At 43.1% G+C, this 22,850-nt stretch overlaps 1 protein-coding gene across 18 annotated transcripts in view; it reads left to right on the top strand.

The window, feature by feature from the left end:
- The window catches only part of NCOR1 (nuclear receptor corepressor 1), a 190,599-nt gene that overhangs the window by 153,529 nt on the left and 14,220 nt on the right, over positions 1-22,850 (top strand). For 15 of the 18 annotated variants that reach the window (XR_011973909.1, XM_072640034.1, XM_072640032.1 and 12 more), the window contains 15 exons: positions 313-481; positions 2,421-2,561; positions 6,820-6,903; positions 7,508-7,764; positions 8,446-8,806; positions 10,954-11,187; positions 13,029-13,238; positions 13,920-14,069; positions 14,570-14,719; positions 15,919-16,084; positions 16,587-17,089; positions 19,742-19,870; positions 20,542-20,702; positions 20,912-21,135; positions 22,140-22,277. Coding sequence is in view for 17 of the 18 variants with exons in the window: in XM_072640034.1 (XP_072496135.1) it covers positions 313-481; positions 2,421-2,561; positions 6,820-6,903; positions 7,508-7,764; positions 8,446-8,806; positions 10,954-11,187; positions 13,029-13,238; positions 13,920-14,069; positions 14,570-14,719; positions 15,919-16,084; positions 16,587-17,089; positions 19,742-19,870; positions 20,542-20,702; positions 20,912-21,135; positions 22,140-22,277 (3,077 nt within the window). In the remaining variant the exon portion in view is untranslated. The remainder of the gene's footprint in view (positions 1-312; positions 482-2,420; positions 2,562-6,819; positions 6,904-7,507; positions 7,765-8,445; positions 8,807-10,953; positions 11,188-13,028; positions 13,239-13,919; positions 14,070-14,569; positions 14,720-15,918; positions 16,085-16,586; positions 17,090-19,741; positions 19,871-20,541; positions 20,703-20,911; positions 21,136-22,139; positions 22,278-22,850) is intronic. The other 3 variants (XM_072640039.1, XM_072640038.1, XM_072640037.1) reach the window with 1 other exon arrangement.

The following is a 22,850-nucleotide window of genomic DNA, read 5'->3' as shown; positions in this document are numbered from 1 at the left end:
AATAGGGTCTGAGCCTGTTAATGCTGTTGACTTAGGGAACTCCTTGCTAAGCAAACTCTCTCCACCAGTGAGTCCAGCATCTCCCTTGCAGCCTGTGGCCAGAGGGTTGCCCAGAGCACTTGGGACTGAAGTGACTTGCCCCAGGTCATTCAAACCTAGGACTTGAACCCAGGACTAGCTCCAGGGCTAGTTCTCCATATACTGCACTCTGTCATTGTTATCTATAAAATATTGAATTAAAATACATTAAAATTTCTTCTGTCTTATGTAGTTACTCATTCAGAAGGTAATCGCCTTTTTTCCTCTGCTCAGGGTACTCCAGCTCTGTCCCAACCTGCTGCCCAAACAGAAACAGTGGTGAAGGGAGCAATTGCTAGAATTTCCGTGGAAGACACCAGCCCTGAGAAGAGCCGAGACGAAGCTGTTTCCAAAGGCCATGTGATTTATGAAGGGAAGAGTGGACACATCTTGTCCTATGATAGTGAGTATGAAAGGGGCGTTCATGTCACAGCATCTTGGGAAAAGAAGAATCACTGGTACAGCCTCCCCAGGGAATGTGTCTGTAGCCTACTTGGGAAGCTTTCCTAGGAGCCAGCGCCTGGGGCCTCCCGAGGCAGCCCCTCCACTTGGGGATCAGCACTCTGAAAGTTTCTGTGCACTCCTTTGCACTTGGCACCAGTTGATCTGAGTTCTACCTGCCCCAGCCAAGCAGAACGAGTCTCATTGATCCCTTCTTTATATGTCAGCCTTTCAGATACCTAAAAACTGCTCTCCTGTCCCCTCTCCAGTCTTCTCTTTAAGATTAACAACCACTTTTCCTAGCATGGATGCTCTTAGGGTATGACTTGGGGAGCTTTCTGCGTGTTCACCTTGAGATTTCTCCAGTTTTTCAGTGACCTTGTTAAACCACAGTATGTAGGAAAACAACAGTGATAATACTAGCTGGCATTTACAGAGTGCTTCAGAGTTTCCATAGTGCTTGATGAATCTTATTTGATTTTGGTCACACACCAACCAACCCTTTGTGGGAGGTGCCGTTATTATCCTTGTTCTGCAGATGAGGAAACAGACTGAAGATGTTAAATGATTTACCCACAGTCACTTACCTAGTAAGTGTCTTAAGGCAGGATTTGAACTCAGTTCATCTTAGGTTGCCTCCATCTTGACTGTGAAGCTGATTTTCCTTCACCTAAGCTTAAAACATGACTCCTACCCCTGTTAAATTTCATACTGTTAGATTCTGCTTAGTGATCCAGCTTGTGAGGACAGTTTTGCCTCCTTTCACCATTCTCCAGTATGTTCGCTATCCCTTCCAGCTTGGTATCCTTTACAGAGTTGACAGCTACACCGTCTGTACCTTTAAGTCAACAACCAAGGGCCAAACACTGATTCCTGACCAACTCCAAACCACCTTCCCAGTTGAAATCGGACCATGCTGATAGTCACGCTGGCAGTGCTATGCTTTTATATTCATTCTCCATTGCCTCCCTTGCCACATGTCATAGGGAAATCTGGGTCAGTGAATCCCTGGGACATCTATGCAGGCCTTTGCCTTCTCATTGGTTTCCTCTTATGTCTTCAGAATTTCTTTCCTGAGGTTTTCCTGTCTTCCCTGGGATGATTTTTCCTCTTCAGAAGGAACTACTTACCTCTTCCTTCTCTCCTTCCCTGCCACATCACATTCTCTTACTGTTCTGCCTCCTGACTCAGGTCTACAGTCACCTGAGTGCTCACTCTTGTTCCCAGACTTTTTCTCCATTCCCCATTGAATGCAGTGCTTTGGATTTTACCCAGAAGATTTAACTTATGTAATGGTGTTGCCTTGATAAAAAGATTATTTTTTTGGTATTTGGAGTCATGAAATTTCATCTATTCTTCCATTTTAAACACCTGACCAGGAAATATTTTTAAGGTTTAACTTTAAATTGCTTTTATAAAAGTTGCTTTTGTAAAGCTAGCAAAAGCAAATGTTTTATTAAAATTATCTGTAAACATACTTTTTGTATAGAAAAGCTAGATAGAGGACAGTCAAATGGAAATTAGCAACACCCCTCCCCCCATCCATATCATCTTGGAAAATGCTAGTAAAATTTTAACTCTGATTGTCTTCCTGGAATGTAAAGTAGAGAATCTTGAAATGCTTAAGTAGTTCTAATAAAGCCAATGTATAGACTTAAACTTTTTGGTTTGGTGAGAAGAATTTCACTTGATTATGCTTTTTGTTTATATTTGGAGAAAAGTTAGGGGTCATTCAGAACAGGCATGTTTTGTGATGAGTCATTTTCTTGACATTAAGAATGTTTTGCAGATATGAAATTACGTTCCTCTGGTCTGTGTTGTCAGTTCGCTGTGTGGTTTAGAGGCTCTGTGTTCTGACTGAACCTTTGTGTAATGGCCAAACTTGTTTTTACATCCTGCAGATATGAAGAATGCCCGAGAGGGAACCAGGAGTCCAAGAGCTGCTCATGAAATCAGTTTAAAGAGAAGCTACGATTCCATGGAAGGAAACATCAAACAGGGGATATCACTGAGAGAGTCTCCTGTGTCGGCTCCTCTGGAAGGTGCATTTCACTACTGCTAAATTTCAGTGAAGAGCCAAACATCACACTATAGTGCACATGTGAAATGTGCAGGTGATTGTAAGGAAATCTTGTTAGAGAATGTTATAGAAAAGTTATTTTTCAAAACTAGTTCATAAGGCCTTCCTATTAAATTCATTTGAGGTGCTTCATTGTATAGAAATTCAATTCCAGAAAACTTTCAGCACTGGTGAAGTGGACAGGGCACTCACTATGCAAAATGCCTCCAGCCTTGGAACCTTGGAAGGACCGTGGCTGCAGGTTTCCTTGTGAACCAAACCTGATGACACTGCTCAAAAGCCTTCAGCACACACACACACACACACACACACACACACACACACACACACACACACACACACACCACACACAGACACACACCACACACACAGACATATACACAGACACATACATACACACGTAGACACACACAAAGACACACATACATACAGACACAGACACACATATACACAGACACAGACACATACATATACATACAGACACATACATACAGACACAGAGACACACACACACTCTATCTCTCTCTTTCTCTCTCTCTCAGACAGATTGGTCATGTAACTCTTATTCTCAAACACCACTGCTGGCTAGTAATAATCTCTCCAGTACGATTCCAGTTCCTCTGTTTAACATTCAGGGTGTGCTGGGATAATACAAAGAATCTGGACTCAGGCAGGTCTCGGTTTCACTTTTCAAACACTACCTGAATGTGTGTGGCCCTGGGCAAGTCACATGACCTCTAGGAAGAATAGTTCACTCATTTGCAAAATGGTGACGCTGACTGTGACTCTCAGTCCTCCTGAGAGCACAGAGGAGGTTCTGGGACATGTTGGCTGGTTTCAGTAATGCCGCCATCCCTTCCTAGCAAGACCCACCTGCCAGGTGCTTGCTGACAACAATGGGCTGAGGGCAGTGACACTTAGCTATAGGAAACTCAACAAGGTTTCATGACCTGTCACAAATAGAAAATCTTGAACTGGTAGAAGTATAAAAAGGAAGGCAAGAACTCTGTACCCTTAAAGAAGTGCTAAGTAACTGAGGGGAAGGGATTATATTCACATGGAAGTGTCAGAAATGGAACCTTTGAGATCGCTGAGTCCATTATTCATAATTTGGTTATAATATTCCTAGGAGTTTTCCTTTTGGGATTTTTTTCAGAAGGTGATTGGGTAAATTCTTTCCATTTCTATTTTACCCTCTGGTTCTAGAATATCAGGGCAGTTTTTCTTGATAATTTCTTGGAAGATGATGTGTAGGCTCTTTTATTGATCATGGTTTTCAGGTCACCCAGTCATTTTAAAATTATCTCTCCTGGATCTGTTTTCCAGATCAGTTGTTTTTCCAAAGAGATATTTCACAGTGTCTTCTATTTTTTCATTCTTTTGGTTTTATTTTATAACTTCTTGGTTTCTCATAACATCATTAGTTTCTGTCTGCTCCATTCTGATTTTTAAAGAATTCAGTGAGCTTTTGAACCTCCTTTTCCATTTGACCAGTTCTGCTTTTTAAAGCCTTCTTCTCCTCATTGGCTTTTTGGATCTCTTTTGCCTTTTGGGTTAGTCTATTTTTAAAGGTGTTATTTTCTTCAGCATTTTTTTGGGTCTCCTTTAGCAAAGCTGTTAACTCACTTTTCATGCTTTTCTTGCACTGCTCTCATTTCTCTTCCCAATTTTTCCTCCACCTCTCTGTCTTGATTTTCAAAATCCTTTTTGAGCTCTTCCATGGCCTGAGCCCATTGCATTTTTTTTTTGTGGAAGTTTTGGATGTAGAATCTTTGACAGAGATGTCTTTGTCTGGTGATATGCTTTGTTTTTCCTCATTTGAAAGGATGGAGGAAAATACCTTTTCACCAAGAAAGTAGCCTTCTATGGTATTACTTTTTTCCCCTTTTTTAGGCATTTTCCCAGCCAGTTACTTGACTTTTGAGTCCTTTGTCAAGTGGAGGGTATACTATCCTAGGCTTCAGAGGTTTTGTGCAGCTGTTCTCTGAGATATCTATATGAACCTGTAAGTTCTCAGTTCCTCCAAGGTGATACGCTCAAGGGAGAGGTGTTTACTCCTTTCCTGGCCTGCGCTCTTGTGTGTGAGCAACCACAAGCACTCTTTTCTGCCCTGAAACTGTGAGTAGGGTTTCCTCTCCTCAGTCTGCACCACACCAATGTTCCTCTTCACTCCAGGTCCACCACTCAGGACTGAGACCCAGATCAGGTGCTCAGTTACTCCAGGGTCTTTAGGCCAAAGACTCCAAAGGTGGACACTGCTGCCTCAGTGGTGGCTGCTGCCCTGGGGCCATAGCTGGGGCTGAACTGTGCTCCCCTCTCACCCAGGTGAAAGAGCTTTCTTACTGATCTGTGAAGCTATCTTTAGCATCTGTGGTTTGAGAAATCTGGAAACTGCAGCGGCTCCCTATGATTCTGTGCCCTCAGTCCTGCTCCATCCTGTCTGCCACGTGGTCTAGGCTGGGCTGCACTCTGCTCTGAGCCTGGTGCAATGGACCTTTCCTGTCAGTCTTCCAGGCTGTCTTGGGCTGGAAATCTGTTACCCTCTGTCACTGTGTGACTTCTACTGCTCTGGAATTTGTTTAGAGTCATTTTTACAGCTATTTTCTGGGTTATGGGGGGAGAGCCAGGACAGGTCCATCCTTCTAATCCACCGTCTTGGCTCCACCCTCTCGGTAGTCATCATTCACCATTCGGGAGACTGAGATCTAGGGAAGCAAAGCAGCTTTCCAAGGGTCACACCAAAAATAATGGGCCCAGGATCTGAACCGCGCTGGACCCCGATCCAGCCATCTTCTCTGCGCGCAGGGAGTCTGACTCCTCCCCAACACACAGCGCTCGAGTTGGAATCCCTTAAGAGTTACTGCGCAGCTGATAGTTTCCTTAGTCAAGCTCAAGCGTTTATTAAGTGTTGGAGATGTGCCGTATGTTACGCTAGACTGGGATAGGAATATGGAAATACAAGCAGCTTCTATTCTAATGGGGATGGCAGCAAGCAGAAGAGAACAAGAAGCTTGAAGGGATAGAGAGATTCCTTGAGGTAGAAGCAGGGGAGCTGCATATTCTGGACTCGGCAGGGTGTGGCCAGCATCAAGGCACATAGGAAGAACAGAGAGAAGACCAGTGTGGCTGGATTGCAGTCAGTGTCAGACTGGAAAGGTAGGCCTGTGTTTATGCTGTGGAGTACTTTCACATCTGAACTCATGAATTTATATTTTGTGCTGGAGACCAACAGGGAGCCCCCTGAGCTGATTGAATAGGAGAGTGACGTGAGCAGATCTATGCTTAAGAAAAGTTCGGACTTGGGCAACCAGATAGGTGGTTATAAGAGTCTAGATGAGGATTGATGAGGGCCTGAGGAAAAATATGACAGCTGTGGGATTAGAGAGTAGTCAGGTGCATGAGGCATTGTTTACAGAGAAATGGCAAAATGTGTATACTCATTGGCTGTGTGGACTCAAGAAAAATGCAGACTTCAAGAGTTTCTAAATCTTAGAGTCCAAGAGGATGGATGGACTTTGGACAGAACTTGGGAAGTTTGGGAGAGGTGGGGAGGGATTTGAGGGGAAGGACAATGAGTTCAGCTTTGGACGTGTCAGGTCGGAGATGCCTCTGGGACAGCCAGCTAGAAATGTTCAGAAGGCAGTGATGCAGGGCTGAAATTTGGTAGCAAATGGGGGCTGTCTGTCTAACATCTGCATAATTTAGGGGATAATTTGTGGGGTTCCTAAGTAGACAGAAAGAGGAGAGGACAGGGTCAGAGGAATAACTACTTAGTGACCTTGATTTGCTCTCACTTATTTACTGCCCATTCTTGGTAGACCTTTTCATAGTTCTTGTTTTTTCCCACTCAGTAAATTTGGTAGGCTTTTGTTTGTTTTGCCCCTCATTCTCCTGTTTATCCTTCTCTGCCCAAGCATGGAAACATTGGGTTTCTGTGTCTTAACTTTGAATGTAGCTTTACCTTTTGCTCTTGGTCTAATCTAATTCTTGGCCTCAGCCATTTTGTACTTAAGAAAGTCTATTTAAAATCTGACATATAATGTTTCTCTATTGTAAACCTCGCATTACTGTTCTTTATTGAATGTTCATCGTAGATCTTTAAAAAAGTAACATTCTTTCATTGAAGACATTTTAAAATGGTCACTCTAACAGATCTATTAAATGTTGTGAGTTCTCAGCATTATATGTTGTATTTGGTTATTTGTTGTTGTTTTTTAAAGGGTTGATATGCCGTGCCCTGCCCAGGGGGAGCCCTCATTCTGATCTTAAAGAGAGAACAGTGCTATCTGGTTCAATAATGCAAGGTAAATTAGAAATTTTCTTGACTCTAGATTCATTTCCCTTTTGCTGGCAAAAAATAGTTCAATTTATATTTAGTGTATAAAACCTCCCCTCTGGGGTTAGTAGTTAGTCTGCTGTTGGATTCTTATGAGGTTCAAATCTTTCCTGATTTTTTTTTTTTTTTGAGATGGACTTGACATATTTGAAAATTTAAAGGTGTTCATTCTTTTTATAATTTTATTTTATTTTTTGCAAATTTTACAGTTTTTAAATTCTTTTACATTTTCATTAACGACATTTTGGTGATCATTATGCATGTAAAACCACATTAGAATTTTGATCCAAGAAGTTTAGATCTAGAAAAGTACCTTAGCTATAATCCGATCCATCTCCCTCATTTTACAAGTGAGAAAATGGAGACATGGAGAGTTTGTGACTTTCCCATGATAACCTGTCTCATTAATGGGGGAGCTGGCACTAGAGCCAGTCAGATACTGTTTTCAGTCTGCCCTTTTCCTCTCATTCATAATTCTAAGGAATTGAGTGTCTGATGTATACAGGGACATTAATGTATTGAGCTGCTGAAATAACACTGACTAAACAGTTATTTAATTTTTTCTTTGAAAGGCACACCAAGAGCCACAACAGAAAGCTTTGAAGAAGGCCTTAAATATCCCAAACAGATTAAGAGAGAGAGTCCTCCCATCCGAGCATTTGAAGGAGCTATTACTAAAGGAAAACCATATGATGGAGTCACCACTATCAAAGAAATGGGACGTTCAATTCATGAAATTCCAAGGCAAGATCTTTTAAGTCAAGAAAGCCGAAAAACTCCAGAAGTAATACAGAGTACAAGACCCATAATTGAAGGTTCCATTTCTCAGGTAATAACGTTTTAGAGGGAGGGCCTATCTTTGCATTTAACAATCCCACTTTCAGTCAGAAAATCATAGCTTTAGTTCTGAAAGAGACCTTTGAGGTCATCTAGTTCAGCCCCCACATTTTAAATGAACTGAGGTCCACAGGGTTTCAGAGACTTGCCACAGTAGTGATTGCCAGAGTCAGGATCCGAACCCAGACTCTTTGACCTTAAATCTAGCACATAGCACCTCTTTGTTCCACATTCCTTTTTTGTGAGGCAGTTGGAGTTAAGTGACTTGCCAAGGGTGAATCAAGGGTGACAAGTGTCAAATGTTTGAGGCCAGATTTGAACTCAAGTTCTCCTGACTTGAGTCCTGGTGCACTATCTATCCACTGTGCCGCCTCACTTCCTACAGAAGTTTCTGTAGAAGTTTAGAAAATAAGACCCAATGCTCATAACAGTACTTAATGACATGGGGAGCAGGAGGGTGGGTCATGGATAGAAATACAGGATCTGTCACCGTAGTAAAAATTATTTATCTTGTTCATAGCATGTAGTGTTTTTGATTCAGAACAGGGAGATCTACTTACGTCATTCAAGTCAAATGCTTGAAACAGAGTAAAAACAGTTATAATTTTTACAAAATTAAGTCTTTTTTGCATCATTGGATAAATATTCACAGTGCTTGTTTTTCTCTTTTTAGGGCACACCCATAAAGTATGAGAGCAACTCTAGTCAATCTGCCATTAAGCATAATGTCAAGTCCCTAATCACAGGCCCTAGTAAGCTCCCTCGTGGATTGTCTCAGTTGGAAATGGTTCCAGAGAATATCAAGGTGGTCGACCGAGGAAAATATGAAGACGTGAAAGCAGGAGAACCAATCCGCTCCCGACATACTTCAGTGGTTAGCTCCGGTCCCTCTGTTCTAAGGTCTACCCTCCATGAGCCTCCCAAAGCACAACTAAGTCCTGGGATTTATGAGGATGCCAGTGCAAGGAGAACACCTGTGAATTACCAGAGCACCATGTCCAGAGGGTCCCCCATGATGAACAGAACTTCTGATGGTATGGTCTTTTTTGCAGTCTTGTTTCACTCTCCTTATTGAACTTTATGTCAATCACACGCAGCAGTTTTCAAGTTGGAATCTTTAAATTAAAACAAGTCCAAAATGAATATCAAAATGATATTCAGTTTTGATAGATGCCCACTTCTCTCCCAGTTACCAGACATAGCTAGCTAAGTGCTTCCTGGGTGCCAGACAGAGGCAAAAATAAAAGTCCCTGCTCTCATCTATAGGAGAAAACAGCTTGTTTTAGGTTCCACCTATTCCACTGAGTCATTATCCCTTTTCTCAACACAATGTGAATGCTTACCTTAATGAGAGAAAGTATTCTTTCTTTGGTTCATGTTACAATGATGTAATATGGATTCCATTCTCCTTACTCCTCCTTCTCCACCATTTTCCTTAGCACTTTTGTTAATACTGTACAAGAAGAATTCAGGGTAATCAAGATCACACTCTTAATATAGTCAAGTGGGCTGAGTGAATTCCCTCTAATTCCTAGTGGATAAAAAGGCAAAAGAAAAGTTCCTCAGCTCCAGTGCTGTGGAGCATCTTCTGCTGTCAAGTTATAAAACTATTCAGAAGTGAGGTCAACACATCATTCTGCTTCCATCAGAAAATCATTTGATTCCATCAAAAATAAAATAACAGCCTTTCCAGTCCAGGCCCAGCTATAGGGCGTGGTGTGAAAGCTGTCCTTGTGATACAGGCAGCTACACAGGTGACTCATGGTCTTTATGGGTTTCAAACTTTCCTAAACGGAGGAGAGCTGGGGTCTGGAATTCCTCAGGGAGTTTCTTGGTATTAGCTCAAGCCTTCATCTTATGTAGTAAGACCAAGAGACCTTGAGGTTGTTGTCAGCTAATACCACTCCCTGTTCTGTTCATGTGGCTTTGGTCTTGAACTCAGTGTTTCAGTCATCAGGAGTTACTGAGTTACTAGGGCTAGGACTGAAGTTTTAGAAGTCTGAGGATTCTGTGAAAGAGGAACACAGAACAGTGTACTAATAATTAGGAAAAAAATACAAACTCATGTGAATCACTAGTGTATAAAATGAGACCTTGTTAACACAGCGTTAGAGGCTGCTTAGGTATGGATGGCATGACCAGGTAAGGCTAAGAAGACTTTCTCAGTGAAGCAGGCTTCTGAGCAGTCCTTTTAGTCTTCTGTGATTCAAAGCCCCAGTCCCAACTCTTTGTGGCTCACTAGCCCAGACAGGGCTTTGATTATTCCCCTAAATGGACCTACATTCCTTAAATACACAATCCTCATGTCATTGACACCAAAGTAAAATGGGGGTGGGGGGTGGGAATCTTCCTATTCATACTTGGTAGCTGTCCCTGGGTGACATTCCACTTTCAATATTGCCCCTGTTCATTTCAACATGATTTTATTTGTATAAATTAGGAGGGAATGCAGTTTAAAGTGGGACTCACCTTGTGCCTCACATCTCACTAAGGATGGCCCTTACTTTTTCCGCATGGTTTAAAGGTGGTGAGACACATAGCCCAGCAGTTAAGATTCTCCTGTATGCTGGCCATGGTGATATGCACAGGGACACAAAGAAAGACAAAAGACAAGGAACTCCCAGTGTGTTGATGGGAGAAGAGATAGTGCTGAAAATTGTATTTTTAGTAGTGAGAAAATTAGGTGATGAGTAGGATCAGTGAGAAGAGGTGATTGATCATCCATGTGTTGCCCACCTTTTCATTTCAAAATCAGGCAACCAGTAAGAGTCATTAAAGGCCTACTGTGCTAAGTGCTGGGGATATACAAAGTATGAAATGGGGGGGTGTTATTGCTGTATTTCAGAAGGGGTCCTTCTTTCAGAATCTCATGTGTCAACTAGTTGAGTGTCATTCAAATAGTGAGCATCTCTGATGGGCAGGGTCTGGTATTCATGCCCCGCAAAGGATTCAAAGATGAGTCTACCATATTCCTAGCCTTTGGTGAGTTTATGCAACACCACAAATACATAGATAATTTTTTCCCTACTTCTGTGCAGATTGAGTAGAAAATGATTCTTATAGATATAATTCTTGTTTTTAAGATGTCAAATGTATGTGTTCCCATGAATCCTTAAAAATGGATCAGTTCTGTAAATGCAAGTCATGTCATCTATCTTAATGAATGGTACTACTTTTTCAGCTGCTGTTTCTTCTGGAAAGTCTGCAAATCATGAAAGGAAATCTACTCTCACTCCTACCCAAAGAGAAAGTGGACCTTTACCAGCTAAGTCTCCAGTCCCAGGGGTGGACCCTGTTGTCACCCACAGCCCCTTTGAACCCCACCACAGAGGCAGTGCACCAGCAGAGGTCTATCGAAGCCATCTTCCTGCACACCTGGATCCCGCAATGCCATTTCACAGGGCACTGGACCCTGGTGAGTGTTGTTTGGGGCAGTAGAGGCTTATGGCTTAATTATTTAAAAAAAGAGAGTATACATTTATCAGGCAAGAGCCCCTTTCCCTCTCTTCCCCCTCCATCCATTCCTTAAGGATACAGAGGCTACAGCAGCCCTGTACTACATGGGAAGCCTATTAATATCATCTGTTCATAGAGACAATTTCCATGACAACTGACATTTCTAGCAGCATTAACAGAGATCTTTCCCAGGATAATCATTCTCTTCGAAGTTTTAGGGAAGCACACGTAACATTAAACACCAAAGCCCCCTAACTCTTTAATGTCATGTCTTGGTTTCACCCAGCTTGTGTGAGCTGCTTCTATGTTGGTGCCTCACAGTGACATTCTCTCCACTGGCTCCTAACATCTTAAAGTAGCACATTTTCCAGGAGAACAACATGAAGGCCAAAGACCTCCTAGTTTACATACACACGTTGGCTCTTTCCTGTGTTGCTTTCTTGTCTGGAATGCCACCCTCTTTTTCTCAACTCAGAACAAGACAAGTGCATCTGTTTTCCGTTTTAATTCAGCAAGCATCGACTGAGAATCTGCAGTACATCAGGCGCCATACCAGATCCCTGGGGTACAAAGACAGAAATGAAATAGTTCCTGCCCTTGAGGAGCTCACGTTCTATTGAAGGGAAATAATGTTTGTAACAGATAAATTGCTGCAAAAGAAAGACTAAATACAAAGTAATCTGGAAGGGGCACACTAACAACCCCCATAAGAGAATATTGCATCAAGGGTTAATTAACCCAAATGGTTTTCATCATTTTGTTTAATTTTTGCATTCTTGCTAGTAGTGGTAGAACTGAGCAAACTAAATTAAAGCTAACAACTACAGAGAGCAATCACTGGCATTTTGAAAAGGTCTCCAGTTGCTTACAAAAATTATTTGAAAGTTATATTTTGTTATTGCCAGTATTCTCAGGCTTTGAGGAAGCAAATTTTCAGTCATCCAGTGGATCTTCTAGTTTCCGAGAGTCCTCTACAACTCAAAGGGTGCCCACAAACCAAATCCTCACCAGAGGCAAGTTGTAGTGGCTTCTGGAGGAAAAATGCTCTGGAGTTAGGCTATCTTTAGGTAACCTTTAATTTTCTTCCTCAAACCAAGCATCTCTGGTCTGTGTTAGCTTGTTATTTTTATACAAAATTAGGTCAGAAGTTAGGTCTTAGACAAAAAAAAAAAAAGTGTTCACTATGTTATCACATTTTATGCCATGCATGTGTGCGTGCATGTGTGTGTGTGTATTCCTTTTTTCTAAAGTCGATCCATTTGTTTTTTTGTCTGATAGATTGTTGATCAGACCAGATCAGACCCATTTCTCCCCTCCACCTAGCAATCACTTGTCTATGCTCCACATCTTTGTAGTTCATGACTAAGTACTTATTATCCATCTAGCCTTTCTTCCCCTAAGAAAAATAAAGATGACTATTTATAGTATGCCATTCTGATCCAATGTTCTCATGAATCTGATGGGACGAAATTAAATCTCTTCTCAAGAAAAGTAATGGTGTAGGTGGTTCTTGGGGAGAACATTATAATTACACTATGTAGAAGTACTTGGAAACGAAAACTCCTGGAGAATTCTCTTAGATATTGTTAGAAGCACTGGAAAGATAAGTAGTTTTAACTTTTCCCTACCCTTTCTCCTTGAATGCAGCAGGAAGAGTCAGGGATGCTGCATGTTGCCCATGGCCAAGGGCACTATTCTTGTTCTTCATAGCTTTGGTCATTAGCTTTCAGACTTCTCACGGGGGCTGGGCTGCCTCCGCCAAAGACTGAACTTCCTCCTGTCTGTCTGTCTCTCCTACAGCGGCTGCTGCATACTTGTTCCAGAGACAGCTTTCCCCAACACCAGGTTACCCAAGTCAGTATCAGCTTTATGCGATGGAAAACACGAGGCAGACAATTCTAAATGATTATATTACCTCACAACAGATGCAAGTTAACTTGCGCCCTGACGTAGCCAGAGGACTCTCCCCCAGAGAGCAACAATTAGGTCTCCCATATCCTGCAACCAGAGGTATGTCTCTCTAGCAAATTCCTCTCAGATGTGTTATATGGTTTCTGCCAAGGCCACAATCCCATATAGCTTTTGAAGGGCTTGCAATCCATGAAGCCCACCAACCTGTGTGGTGTCCAAAGCAGGGGAGTCAGTGCACAGTAATGTCATTCCCCTGTCTATATGGTGTCCAACTGTTTGCAGAGTACCTTATTCAGAAACTGGGGAAGTTCTGAGATGATAGGTGATTTGCCAAGAACACATAGCTGATGAGGTATCTGTAGCAGGATTTGATCCCAGGTCTGCTGACTCTTAAGCTTAGCACTATCTATTCTACCACACTGCCCCACAGCACACTTTAGGAGTGTGATTCTTTCAAATTACATGGCAGGGCTTTTAGAGCCAACTTTCTACCAGCTTCTTTTTTGGGCTCCTAGAATTGTAAGTTCCTGATATGTGCCAGAATCTTTAGGAATTTTCTGGTCTATTGGTGAATGAGATGGAAAATTAATAGAGGAGGTTCTGCACATTTGGAATCCGTGTGTGTTTCACATGTCAGCCAAGAGTGAGAGTGGGCAGAGAACTGGCCTTAACAGCAACAAGGCGTTGACCTAGGAGATCTCAGAAGGCCAGGTCCCTGCTGTTTGTCTTGAGAAAACAAGGATGGAAATGCTCATCTTATTTTATTCATCTTTATGACAGGAATCATTGACTTGACCAATATGCCTCCTACCATCTTGGTGCCTCATCCTGGGGGTACAAGCACTCCTCCAATGGAGAGAATCACTTACATACCAGGTACCCAGCTGACCTTCCCTCCCAGACCTTACAATCCTGCTTCAATGTCTCCAGGTGAGAATCCTTGCTCTGCTTCCCCTTGCTTAGAAGCATTGGCTAGTGGTTTTCCACCAGGGCTTCATGAGTGTAAATTTAGAATTAGAAGGGGCCCTGGCTTGATCTAATTCAACCTCCTCATTTTAGACAGGAGGAAAATGAGGCCCAAAGGTGTTCGGTGTCATCCCAGGTCATTCTAGGACAAAGTATCTCAGCTGGGCATCAGAGTCTGCCTTCTTAGCGCCCCACCTTTCTAATTGCTGTAGTGCTATTTATCATTGATTTTTTGGGTAGTAATAATATGGTCACATCTCTCAGTTAACAGTGGACCTATGTCTTAGAGAAATTTTGCAAAATCATTGTATTCATCAACATTTTCATCTGAACCCCTTTAATGAAAAACAGGCATAGCTTTCAAGTCTAGAGCTTTTTGTAAAAATTGTACTTGTTTGAAAATTTAAGTTTTGTTGATGTTCCTAATGGGGATGAGAAAATCTATGGATTGGTGTGTTTTACAGGCCACCCTTCTCACCTGGCTGCATCTGCTGCTGCAAATGTTGAGAGGGAACGTGAGCGGGAGAGGGAGAGAGAGAAGGAGCGGGAGAGGGAGCGGGAACGGGAAAGAGAGCGAATTGCTGCTGTCTCTTCAGAGCTCTACCTTCGTCCAGGTAAGAGATGGAAGGTAGAAGTTCATCTTCTCATTGTTCAGTGGAGAGGTATGCTAATTTGTATTGACATTCTGAGATAAGTTTGCCAGAGTGAATTTGGGAAATCTAACCTCGTTTGTAATACTGGACAGTTTTTACACAGACACAGACACACACACACACACACACACACACACACATACACACGGAGGGAGACAGAAAGGAAAAGGGGGAGGGAGAGAAGGAGAGAGAGAAAATCTATAAGATGAGTTAGACTCATAGGCCATTAAGAGTTGAAAATGACTCAGCAGCCCAGGTTGGACTTCTCCCAGTATATTCCAAACCCTAAAGTGGTCCAGGGCCAAATTTATTTGGCTAGAACTACCCTCCTCTGACTTGCTCATTGATCCATTTAGCATTGGGATGGAATGGGCACCTAATTAACCATTCCAGAAAGTGTGAAAGACCTTTTGCTTTTTTCTCATGACAGAAAAGGAAAACCAGTCTTGTCATGTTTTCATTCTAGTTATAATTTTGTAGACTAGTTAGAGTTTTATAGACTTGTCCATTAATGATAGATATTTAATGTCACTGAAAGAGTGAATGAAAAAACTTATTAATCATTCACTGTGTGTTTCACACCTCACTGTACTACAGAAGCAAAGACAGTCCCTGCCCTCACAAAACTCACATTCTAAGGCAGCAGTTCAAGCACAAAGAGTGGTTGTAAATGTAAAGGGCTTCAGGAGAGTAGATTGATGTCCAGATCATCCAGAAATAGTGGCAGGGTTGATTTGATTGTGCTTCATGGTTCCAGAACTGGAATTGGGCAAGGAACTAGCAAGGCAGCTGAACTGGGTAGGGAGGAGATAACTGGAAAGTAGGGAGTGGAATTAAAGCTTGAAGCTTTCCTGAAAGGGTTTTGGAGCCACAGTTAGGATTTGGCACATCTTCAACCCAGGACTGTCAAGCAGTGAAAATCTGTGGGGTAGTGTCAGGAAGGTCAGTATTAAAGTGATTACATGCCCATTGTTTCTCTGTTCTGAGGCGATTTGGATAATTCAGTAATCAGACCTTGAGGTTGTCTCATAAGAAATAGCCAGGAAGGAGAATGTCACTGGCCTTCTTTCTCTTACCTTGAGAACACCAGGGAGCTTCCAGGCCTCCCCTGCCCTTCACTCTTCTTGTTTCTCTCCCCTTCTCTCTCTGAACCCCTGCAGGTTCTGAGCAGCCTGGACGGCCTGGAAGCCACGGTTATGTTCGCTCCCCCTCCCCCTCAGTGAGGACTCCAGAGAATCTAATGCAACAAAGATCCACTATTTTCCAGGGACCCAATGGAACCAGCGTCATCACCCCCTTGGATCCCGCCGCACAGCTGCGCATCATGTAGGTTCCACATACGTCTCTTACCAAGGAATGTATTTCAGCTCTTGCTCACCTCTTGGATGAGTTAAAACCGAAAGTCATTATGACATAAAACATGCTTCTCTTGTACAAGTTTTGACTTTCGTGGAGTGAATCCATGCTCTCGTGCGGCCCTCAGTGAATAGGCTTGCCCTTCATAGGCACCTTCAGCTCCTAACTGTTTGTGTGTGTTTGCAGCGGACACTTGGTCACAGCTGAAACCCCAAGCTTCCGGTTTTTGAAGTTCCTTGTCATTGTCATGCCAAGGCCTCGTTCTGACAGTGTTTCTTAGCTCACTCCCTTCCCACAGCGGCCCTCACCGCAGCCCATGAGCCAACTAGGCAGGGCCCAGGGACGTCAGGGAGGTGCCCATGGAGGATCCTGAGGTCAAGGGCAGAGGAGCCAGTAGAGGTGCTGGTTGAACACCTCTAGTTCTCTTTCCTCTCCACCACATGCCAGCTGATTTGTTGTTACTTATTTGCAGGCAGCTGCCCCCTGGTGGGCCTTCCCTAACACCAGGCCTGCCTGCCTCCCGCTACAACACTGCAGCCGATGCCTTGGCTGCTCTGGTGGATGCCGCTGCTTCAGCCCCTCAGATGGAAGTGACCAAAACAAAGGAGAGTAAGCACGAAGCTTCCAGGCTGGAGGAGAACCTGAGAGGCAGATCAGCAATGGCTGCTGAACAGCAGCAGCAGCAGCTAGAGCAGAAAGCCCTGGAGGTGGACAAGAGGTCCGTCCAGTGCCCATACACCTCCTCTGCTTTCCCAAGCGGCAAGCCGCAGGGCCAGTCATCTTCGATTGTTTACTCTGAGGCTGGGAAGGAGAAAGCCCCTCCTCCGAAATCTAGGTATGAGGAGGAGTTAAGGACACTAGGGAAAACCACCATCACTGCGGCAAACTTCATCGATGTCATCATCACCAGGCAGATTGCCTCGGACAAGGATGCACGGGAACGTGGCTCTCAAAGCTCCGACTCTTCGAGTAGCCGTACGTATCCCAGCTAGGTCAGAGCAGGCCTAGCTTTGAGGGCCAGAGGCTTCTTCCTGAGTTGTCTGCCAAAGCAAAATGGCTGCTGCCACCGGCCAGTCAGGCACCTGTCAGGGTGTCCCTGGAGGAGTGGGAAGGCCACTGAGGATGCTGAGACAGGCAGAATTCCAAATAAGATGCTGGCAAGATCTGGGAAGTAATTAAGTGAGAATCAGTTGCCTTTGTTTTATCTACATGAATAGAGTAGAACAGAAGCACCCATTATCCCAAAACCATTTGTTTGGCTGTACATTATATGTATATGCACAGCCAGATGGTGCAGTGGATAGAGTGCCGGGCCTGAAGTCAAGAAGATTCATCTTCCTGAGTTCAAATCTGCCCTCAGATAGTTACTAGCTGTGTGACCTGGGTTACCCTCTTTGCCTCAGTTTCCACATCTGAGCTGGAGAAGGATGAGCAGAATTATTTCATCTGCCTTTGCCTAGTTGGCATGGGAGGCAGGCCTGGAGTGTGTAGGATCCAGGGATCAGCAAAGTGAGACAAGCTGCTGGGGAGATTTCTTCTCTGACAATAACTGTCACATGAGGATGCTGTCTTCCTGGAAAGGAGGTTTGTTAAAGAACTCTGTGACAAAAAGAGCTGCAGAGGAAGGAGTTGGAAATAGGCTGGGAAACATTCAGGGGCAAGTCCTAAGACCTGCGTGGTGTCAGGACCAGACCCAGAAGGTAGCAAGTGCACGTAACCAACATCATTCATTGGAGGCTGAACTCTCTTCCTTTACCTCTCATGTATGTTCCTCAGTTCAGGGCAGATTCAGCTGGTGGAGACACTGCTGCCCTTATTTAAAAAAAAAATCCTGATGAAGGTGTGACAATATGGCCTCCTCTGCCTTGCTCAGCTGCAGGGAAAGGTGAAGCACCTATGTCTGTCACATGGGATTGTAGCTCCTTAGGAACATCCAGAGTGAAACCTGAGGTCAGGGTGAGAGACATTTGAAGACAGGCTCTCTAGAGGGAATAATTGGGCTTTTTTTTTTTTCACAGAAAAAATGGTTGTTTATTATTATCATCACTCATTGATATTTAAAAGCATGTAAATATTTTTAAAATATAGAATAACATGATTTTGTGAATTACAGTTTCTCATTCCCAAATCCTGAAGATTAATCTCCATCGGGAATTTGGAAACAGTATTGAAAGTACATGAATGGTACATGAAAGTACATGAAAAAAGCATTAATTTAAGTGCTTACTGTGTGCCAAGTTCTTCTAGGTGCTAGGGAAACAAACAGAAAGCAGACAATCCCTGATCTCAAGGAGCTTCCATTGTCATTGGAATTCAGAGCCAGATCTTAGTCTGACACACTAGCTCTTTCCTCCCCTTCCCTGCCCCTCCATCCAGCTCTTATCTTCCTGGTCCTTCTTCCTTCAGTTCCTCCAGGTAGCTGTGAGCTCTCCCTTTGATCACTAGCACTAAGAGAGTTAAAGCAAAGTGGAGGTCAGGAACTAAATGCCCTGAGTCCTCATGTTAGGTGCCTCTGGCTGCTCCCTTTGTGGTGGGAGGGTTTGTTCTCCTAGGATAATCTCCCACCTACAGGCAGGGAAAGCCTATGTCAGCTTTCCTTCCCTTCCTAATACTGCTTTTGTCTCTGTAAGCTAAACCCCCATATGGAAGAAAGCACACATTTGTCTTCTCTGTATCCCAATCCCAGGTTTCTTCCTTTTTTTCCTCCCCTAAAGTAGCCCAGCATTTCACTTAGTCTCTTTATTGTAAGACCTAATGTTAACAACTCTACAGCACTAGTATGACACGGCTAATAAGTTTGGGAGCTAAAATTTGAATCCAACTCTTTTAACTCCAAATCTAGCCTTTTCCATGTGTCCAATAAAAACGATTAAACATCCCCCCAGGCCTGCTGAAGGTGGAAAATAAAACTAGGTTCCTGGGGTAACTGGGCATTTAAGACAGTAGTAGTCATTTTTGTTTTTTATAATTGGGAAAGTTATATGCAAAACCCCTCATTCTTCACTAGCTTGCCACATTTTTTTTTTTGTCTTGCCAAAAACACCAGTTGGACTTAAGGACCGTTCATTTTCCTCCCAAGTATCCCCTACCATTTCCAGAAATTGCCTTGGCTTTACCCAGTAGTTTAGAATGTATTTGAAGTGACTTTGGTAAGCCTCATTCCAGCAGTCTACAGAAACGCTTACAGTTTTTCCTGCATCATGTCAGAGAAGTGTGGATGGCTCAGAAATCTTTCTAAGGGGATGTGAATTGTCTGCGTCATCCCAGACCATCGGAATGAGGCAGGTGGCCTCTGTTAGCCGGCTCTGAGAAGCGCCCCACTGAGCCGTCTTCCCCAGAGCAGTGTCACTGTTTTTCTCTTGGCTTGTTATTAGCCTGTTTTTTAAAATGGTGATGTTGGTACTATCAGCTTTCCCTTGTGATTTATAACCTTGAGGAAAATATTAATTATGGTAAAGACATCTTTAAAAAGCAAATCTGTTGCTTTATTCTGTTTCAGTAATTATATAGCTTTCTAAATTAAGGGTTATCAAGGGGAATGGAATGTTGTTTTTTTTTTCCCATTGAAATTTGTGGACAGGTTGAAAATGATTTGTTTTCAAATAATATGCATTCCCTTTCTTGAAGTGTCATCTCATCGATATGAACCGCCAGGAGATGCTATAGAAGTGATAAGCCCTGCCAGCTCACCAGCACCACCCCAAGAAAAGCTCCAGGCCTACCCACAGGAGGCTGCTAAGACAAACCCTGCAGAAAGTAAGCCTCTTCTGAAGGCCTTGTCCCTTTGTGTTTATACCTGACCAACATCCAAAAGCATTTGCCTATCACAAGGAATAGAAAAAGGGAATTGTATATGAAACTATGAATCACTGTTGCTTACAACTTGCTTTTAAAGTTAGACTCTCCCACCTACTAGTTTACTTTTGTGTGGAGCAGATGCTAATGCATGCCTATGCTCTTCATTTTTAGCATTAGCCAAAAATCTTAAAATTGGTATTTGTTTCAGATTACCTGTCACTAAACTTGTTGCTTCTGAAAAATTTAAATATAGTTTTTTAAATTTTAGAATAATTCTAGAAACTTATATAGATGGCAGTATTGAAAATAACTGCTAATTGAATAAACCTTGATTTCTCATTTTCCTTTGTGAATCTTTGACATTTTGAAGAGACAAGTGCTGGTTGTTGAGTTCTGTCCGGTCCCTCTTACTGATGTGTGCTACCCTTCCCTTTCTGTTGTAGTTATTGTTCTGTGGGAGAAGAAATACCTGGGGCTTTTTTCCTCTTGAAAATTGTTTTAAATGTGTTATAATTAAAGGGTCAAGTTCTTTGAGGAGACACCTTTCAAATTAGCTTAATAATTAGAGAATCATTAGCATTGGGAGAAAGTCCTCACTGAAAACCTGCCTTGTATCTGTTACCCCTCAGGTGATCCCAGTAGACAATATGATGGATCACTGCCTCGATTTCGACCCCAACAAGAGTCTCCATCTCCGCAGCAGCAGCTGCCCCCACCTTCTTCCCAAGCAGAAGGAATGGGACAGGTTCCCCGGACCCATCGTCTCATCACACTTGCTGACCATATCTGTGTAAGCTTCCTGCTGGGTGTGGTGGGTCTTCTGATTTGTTCTAAGGGGAGGCTCCAGCCAGGAGTTTGTCGAGGTTCCTTCTCTCTTCATGTGCATCCTTCCCCTTCCCCCTCAACCTGCTTTTTTTTCCTCCAAATACCAAATTCTTCTGTTAGAATGCATGGGTGTGTTACAGATGCTTAACCACCTCCTTCTTTCCCCATTAACAGCAAATTATTACACAAGATTTTGCTAGAAACCAAGTTGCCTCGCAGGCTTCCCAGCAGCCTCCCACTTCTACATTCCAGAATTCAGCATCTCCTTTAGTATCTACTCCTGGGAGGGCAAAAACATCGAGCCGTTACAGTCCAGAATCCCAGCCTCAAGCAGTTCTTCATCCACGGCCAGGCTCCAGGGTGTCTCCTGAAAATCTTACCGATAAATCCAGGGCAAGGTAAAGGATCTGTGCAAACTCTGCTGCACTTACCTTCCCTATATTAAAAGTGATTGCATCTGCCCATATCGTGCCTTCCCGTTGGTGCCTGTTGTCATACCCAAAGACCACATCTTTTTGACTCTTATGGGTCCAGAAAAGGGATTAGTTAAATTGTTGCCTTGAATTTATTCTGATCAGGTGGGGTGAGGATTCTGTTGGTTGTTCAGATGCCTTTTCTCATCCCCTTTGTTGTGGTTATAAATATCTTGATTTTTTTAAATGTATATTTGTATAGCCACTAATAAGGAAAGAGTATTTCTGAGTACAGTACAGGGAAACGAGGTGTCTTATGCTGAGAAATGTAAAAGCTCACATCCCTCTAAAGGGGCCCTTTTTGGCATGTTGCCTTTGGAGTCCAGTTGAAATGCCACAGAATGGTTAAATGGAGTGACAAAAGGCTTATTAACTGCAGCAGGCACTTGGACTTCACAGTCACAGCTTTGGTGTTCCAGAGGAGCTTGGTGTGGAGGATTTCTTTTTTGTCAACTCTCACACAAACTGACCCAGAAACAAAACTTTTTGGTTCTGTATAGAAGCATCCTGAATGAGAAGCTGCTTACTAGGTGAATTTTCTCCTACTTTGTCCCCCTCAGATAATGTTCAGATCATAATAGTTCTCTTTACTTTCTCAGTAAACAGAAGAAAACTTTAAATTAGACTCAGGGGAGTGGGCTTGTTAATGGATCATGGACCATAACGATCAGTGGAAAAAGTCTTCCAGATGTTCTTGGCAGCTAAAGGGGTCTTTCTCAGTGTCCCTAAGCATTCAGGCCTGTTACCAGCACTGTCAGTTACTGGTGACAGATTAGGCAGAAGAGGTTCTTTGACCCATGTTGTATTAGTGCTGTCATGAGTCCCTGAGGCAGCCCCAAATGAAGGAACAGCTCAGAGTCTGGCTTCACAAAGGCACAAGGCTTTGTGGCTTTTGCTCTTTTCTCATGATGTGTATCTTATAATCTCAGGGCTGGAAAATCTCCAGAAAGAAGTCATGTCTCCTCAGAACCCTACGAGCCAATCTCCCCCCCTCAGGTTCCAGTCATCCACGAGAAGCAGGACAACATCCTGCTCCTGTCTCAAAGCGCAGTACCCACGGAGCAGAGGTGAGTCCAGAGCACATGCAGTGGAAGGAGACATGAGCTCAGCTGATTCCCGTTGGTCATTGTATTCTTCTCTTGTCTGTTTGGATGCCTCCCTTAGCATATTGCCAAAGCAGCTCCTCGCACAGTGGCTTGTTTCTGTTCATGGGGATCTGAGCACAAGCATGGGAGCCATTTATGCTTAGTGGACAGCTGCATTTGGTGTCAAAGACCTGGGTCTAAGTCCTGGTTCTGCCTGCCAAGTCAGCTTTGGCCCTTTAAATTTTATGGGCCTCCTTCGCTTCATCTGTAAAATGGAAGAAATTATGCTTTCAGTGACTTATCAGGCCTTCTACTCATGTGAACTACTATAACTGGCATCTTTTAAGTCTCCCACTGGACTAAGCTTTGTGAGGGCAAGAGCTTTCATCTTTCTGTCAGTCAACACTGAATAACTGAAGGAGAGGCTTAATTAGAATGCAGGCTCCTGCTGATTCCTCTAGAAGGATTTTACTTCATGAGCTTTAAACTTCGGAAAACTCAAATGGTTGTTCTTGTTTAAAAAATCAGAGTTGTTCTTTCTTCTTTTGGGGGCTA

The sequence above is a fragment of the Notamacropus eugenii genome, chromosome 2 (genome assembly GCF_028372415.1).
Source record: "Notamacropus eugenii isolate mMacEug1 chromosome 2, mMacEug1.pri_v2, whole genome shotgun sequence".
Taxonomy (NCBI): domain Eukaryota; kingdom Metazoa; phylum Chordata; class Mammalia; order Diprotodontia; family Macropodidae; genus Notamacropus; species Notamacropus eugenii.
The sequence above is the reverse complement of the archived record's forward strand: the minus strand, read 5'-3'. Positions and strand labels throughout refer to the sequence as shown.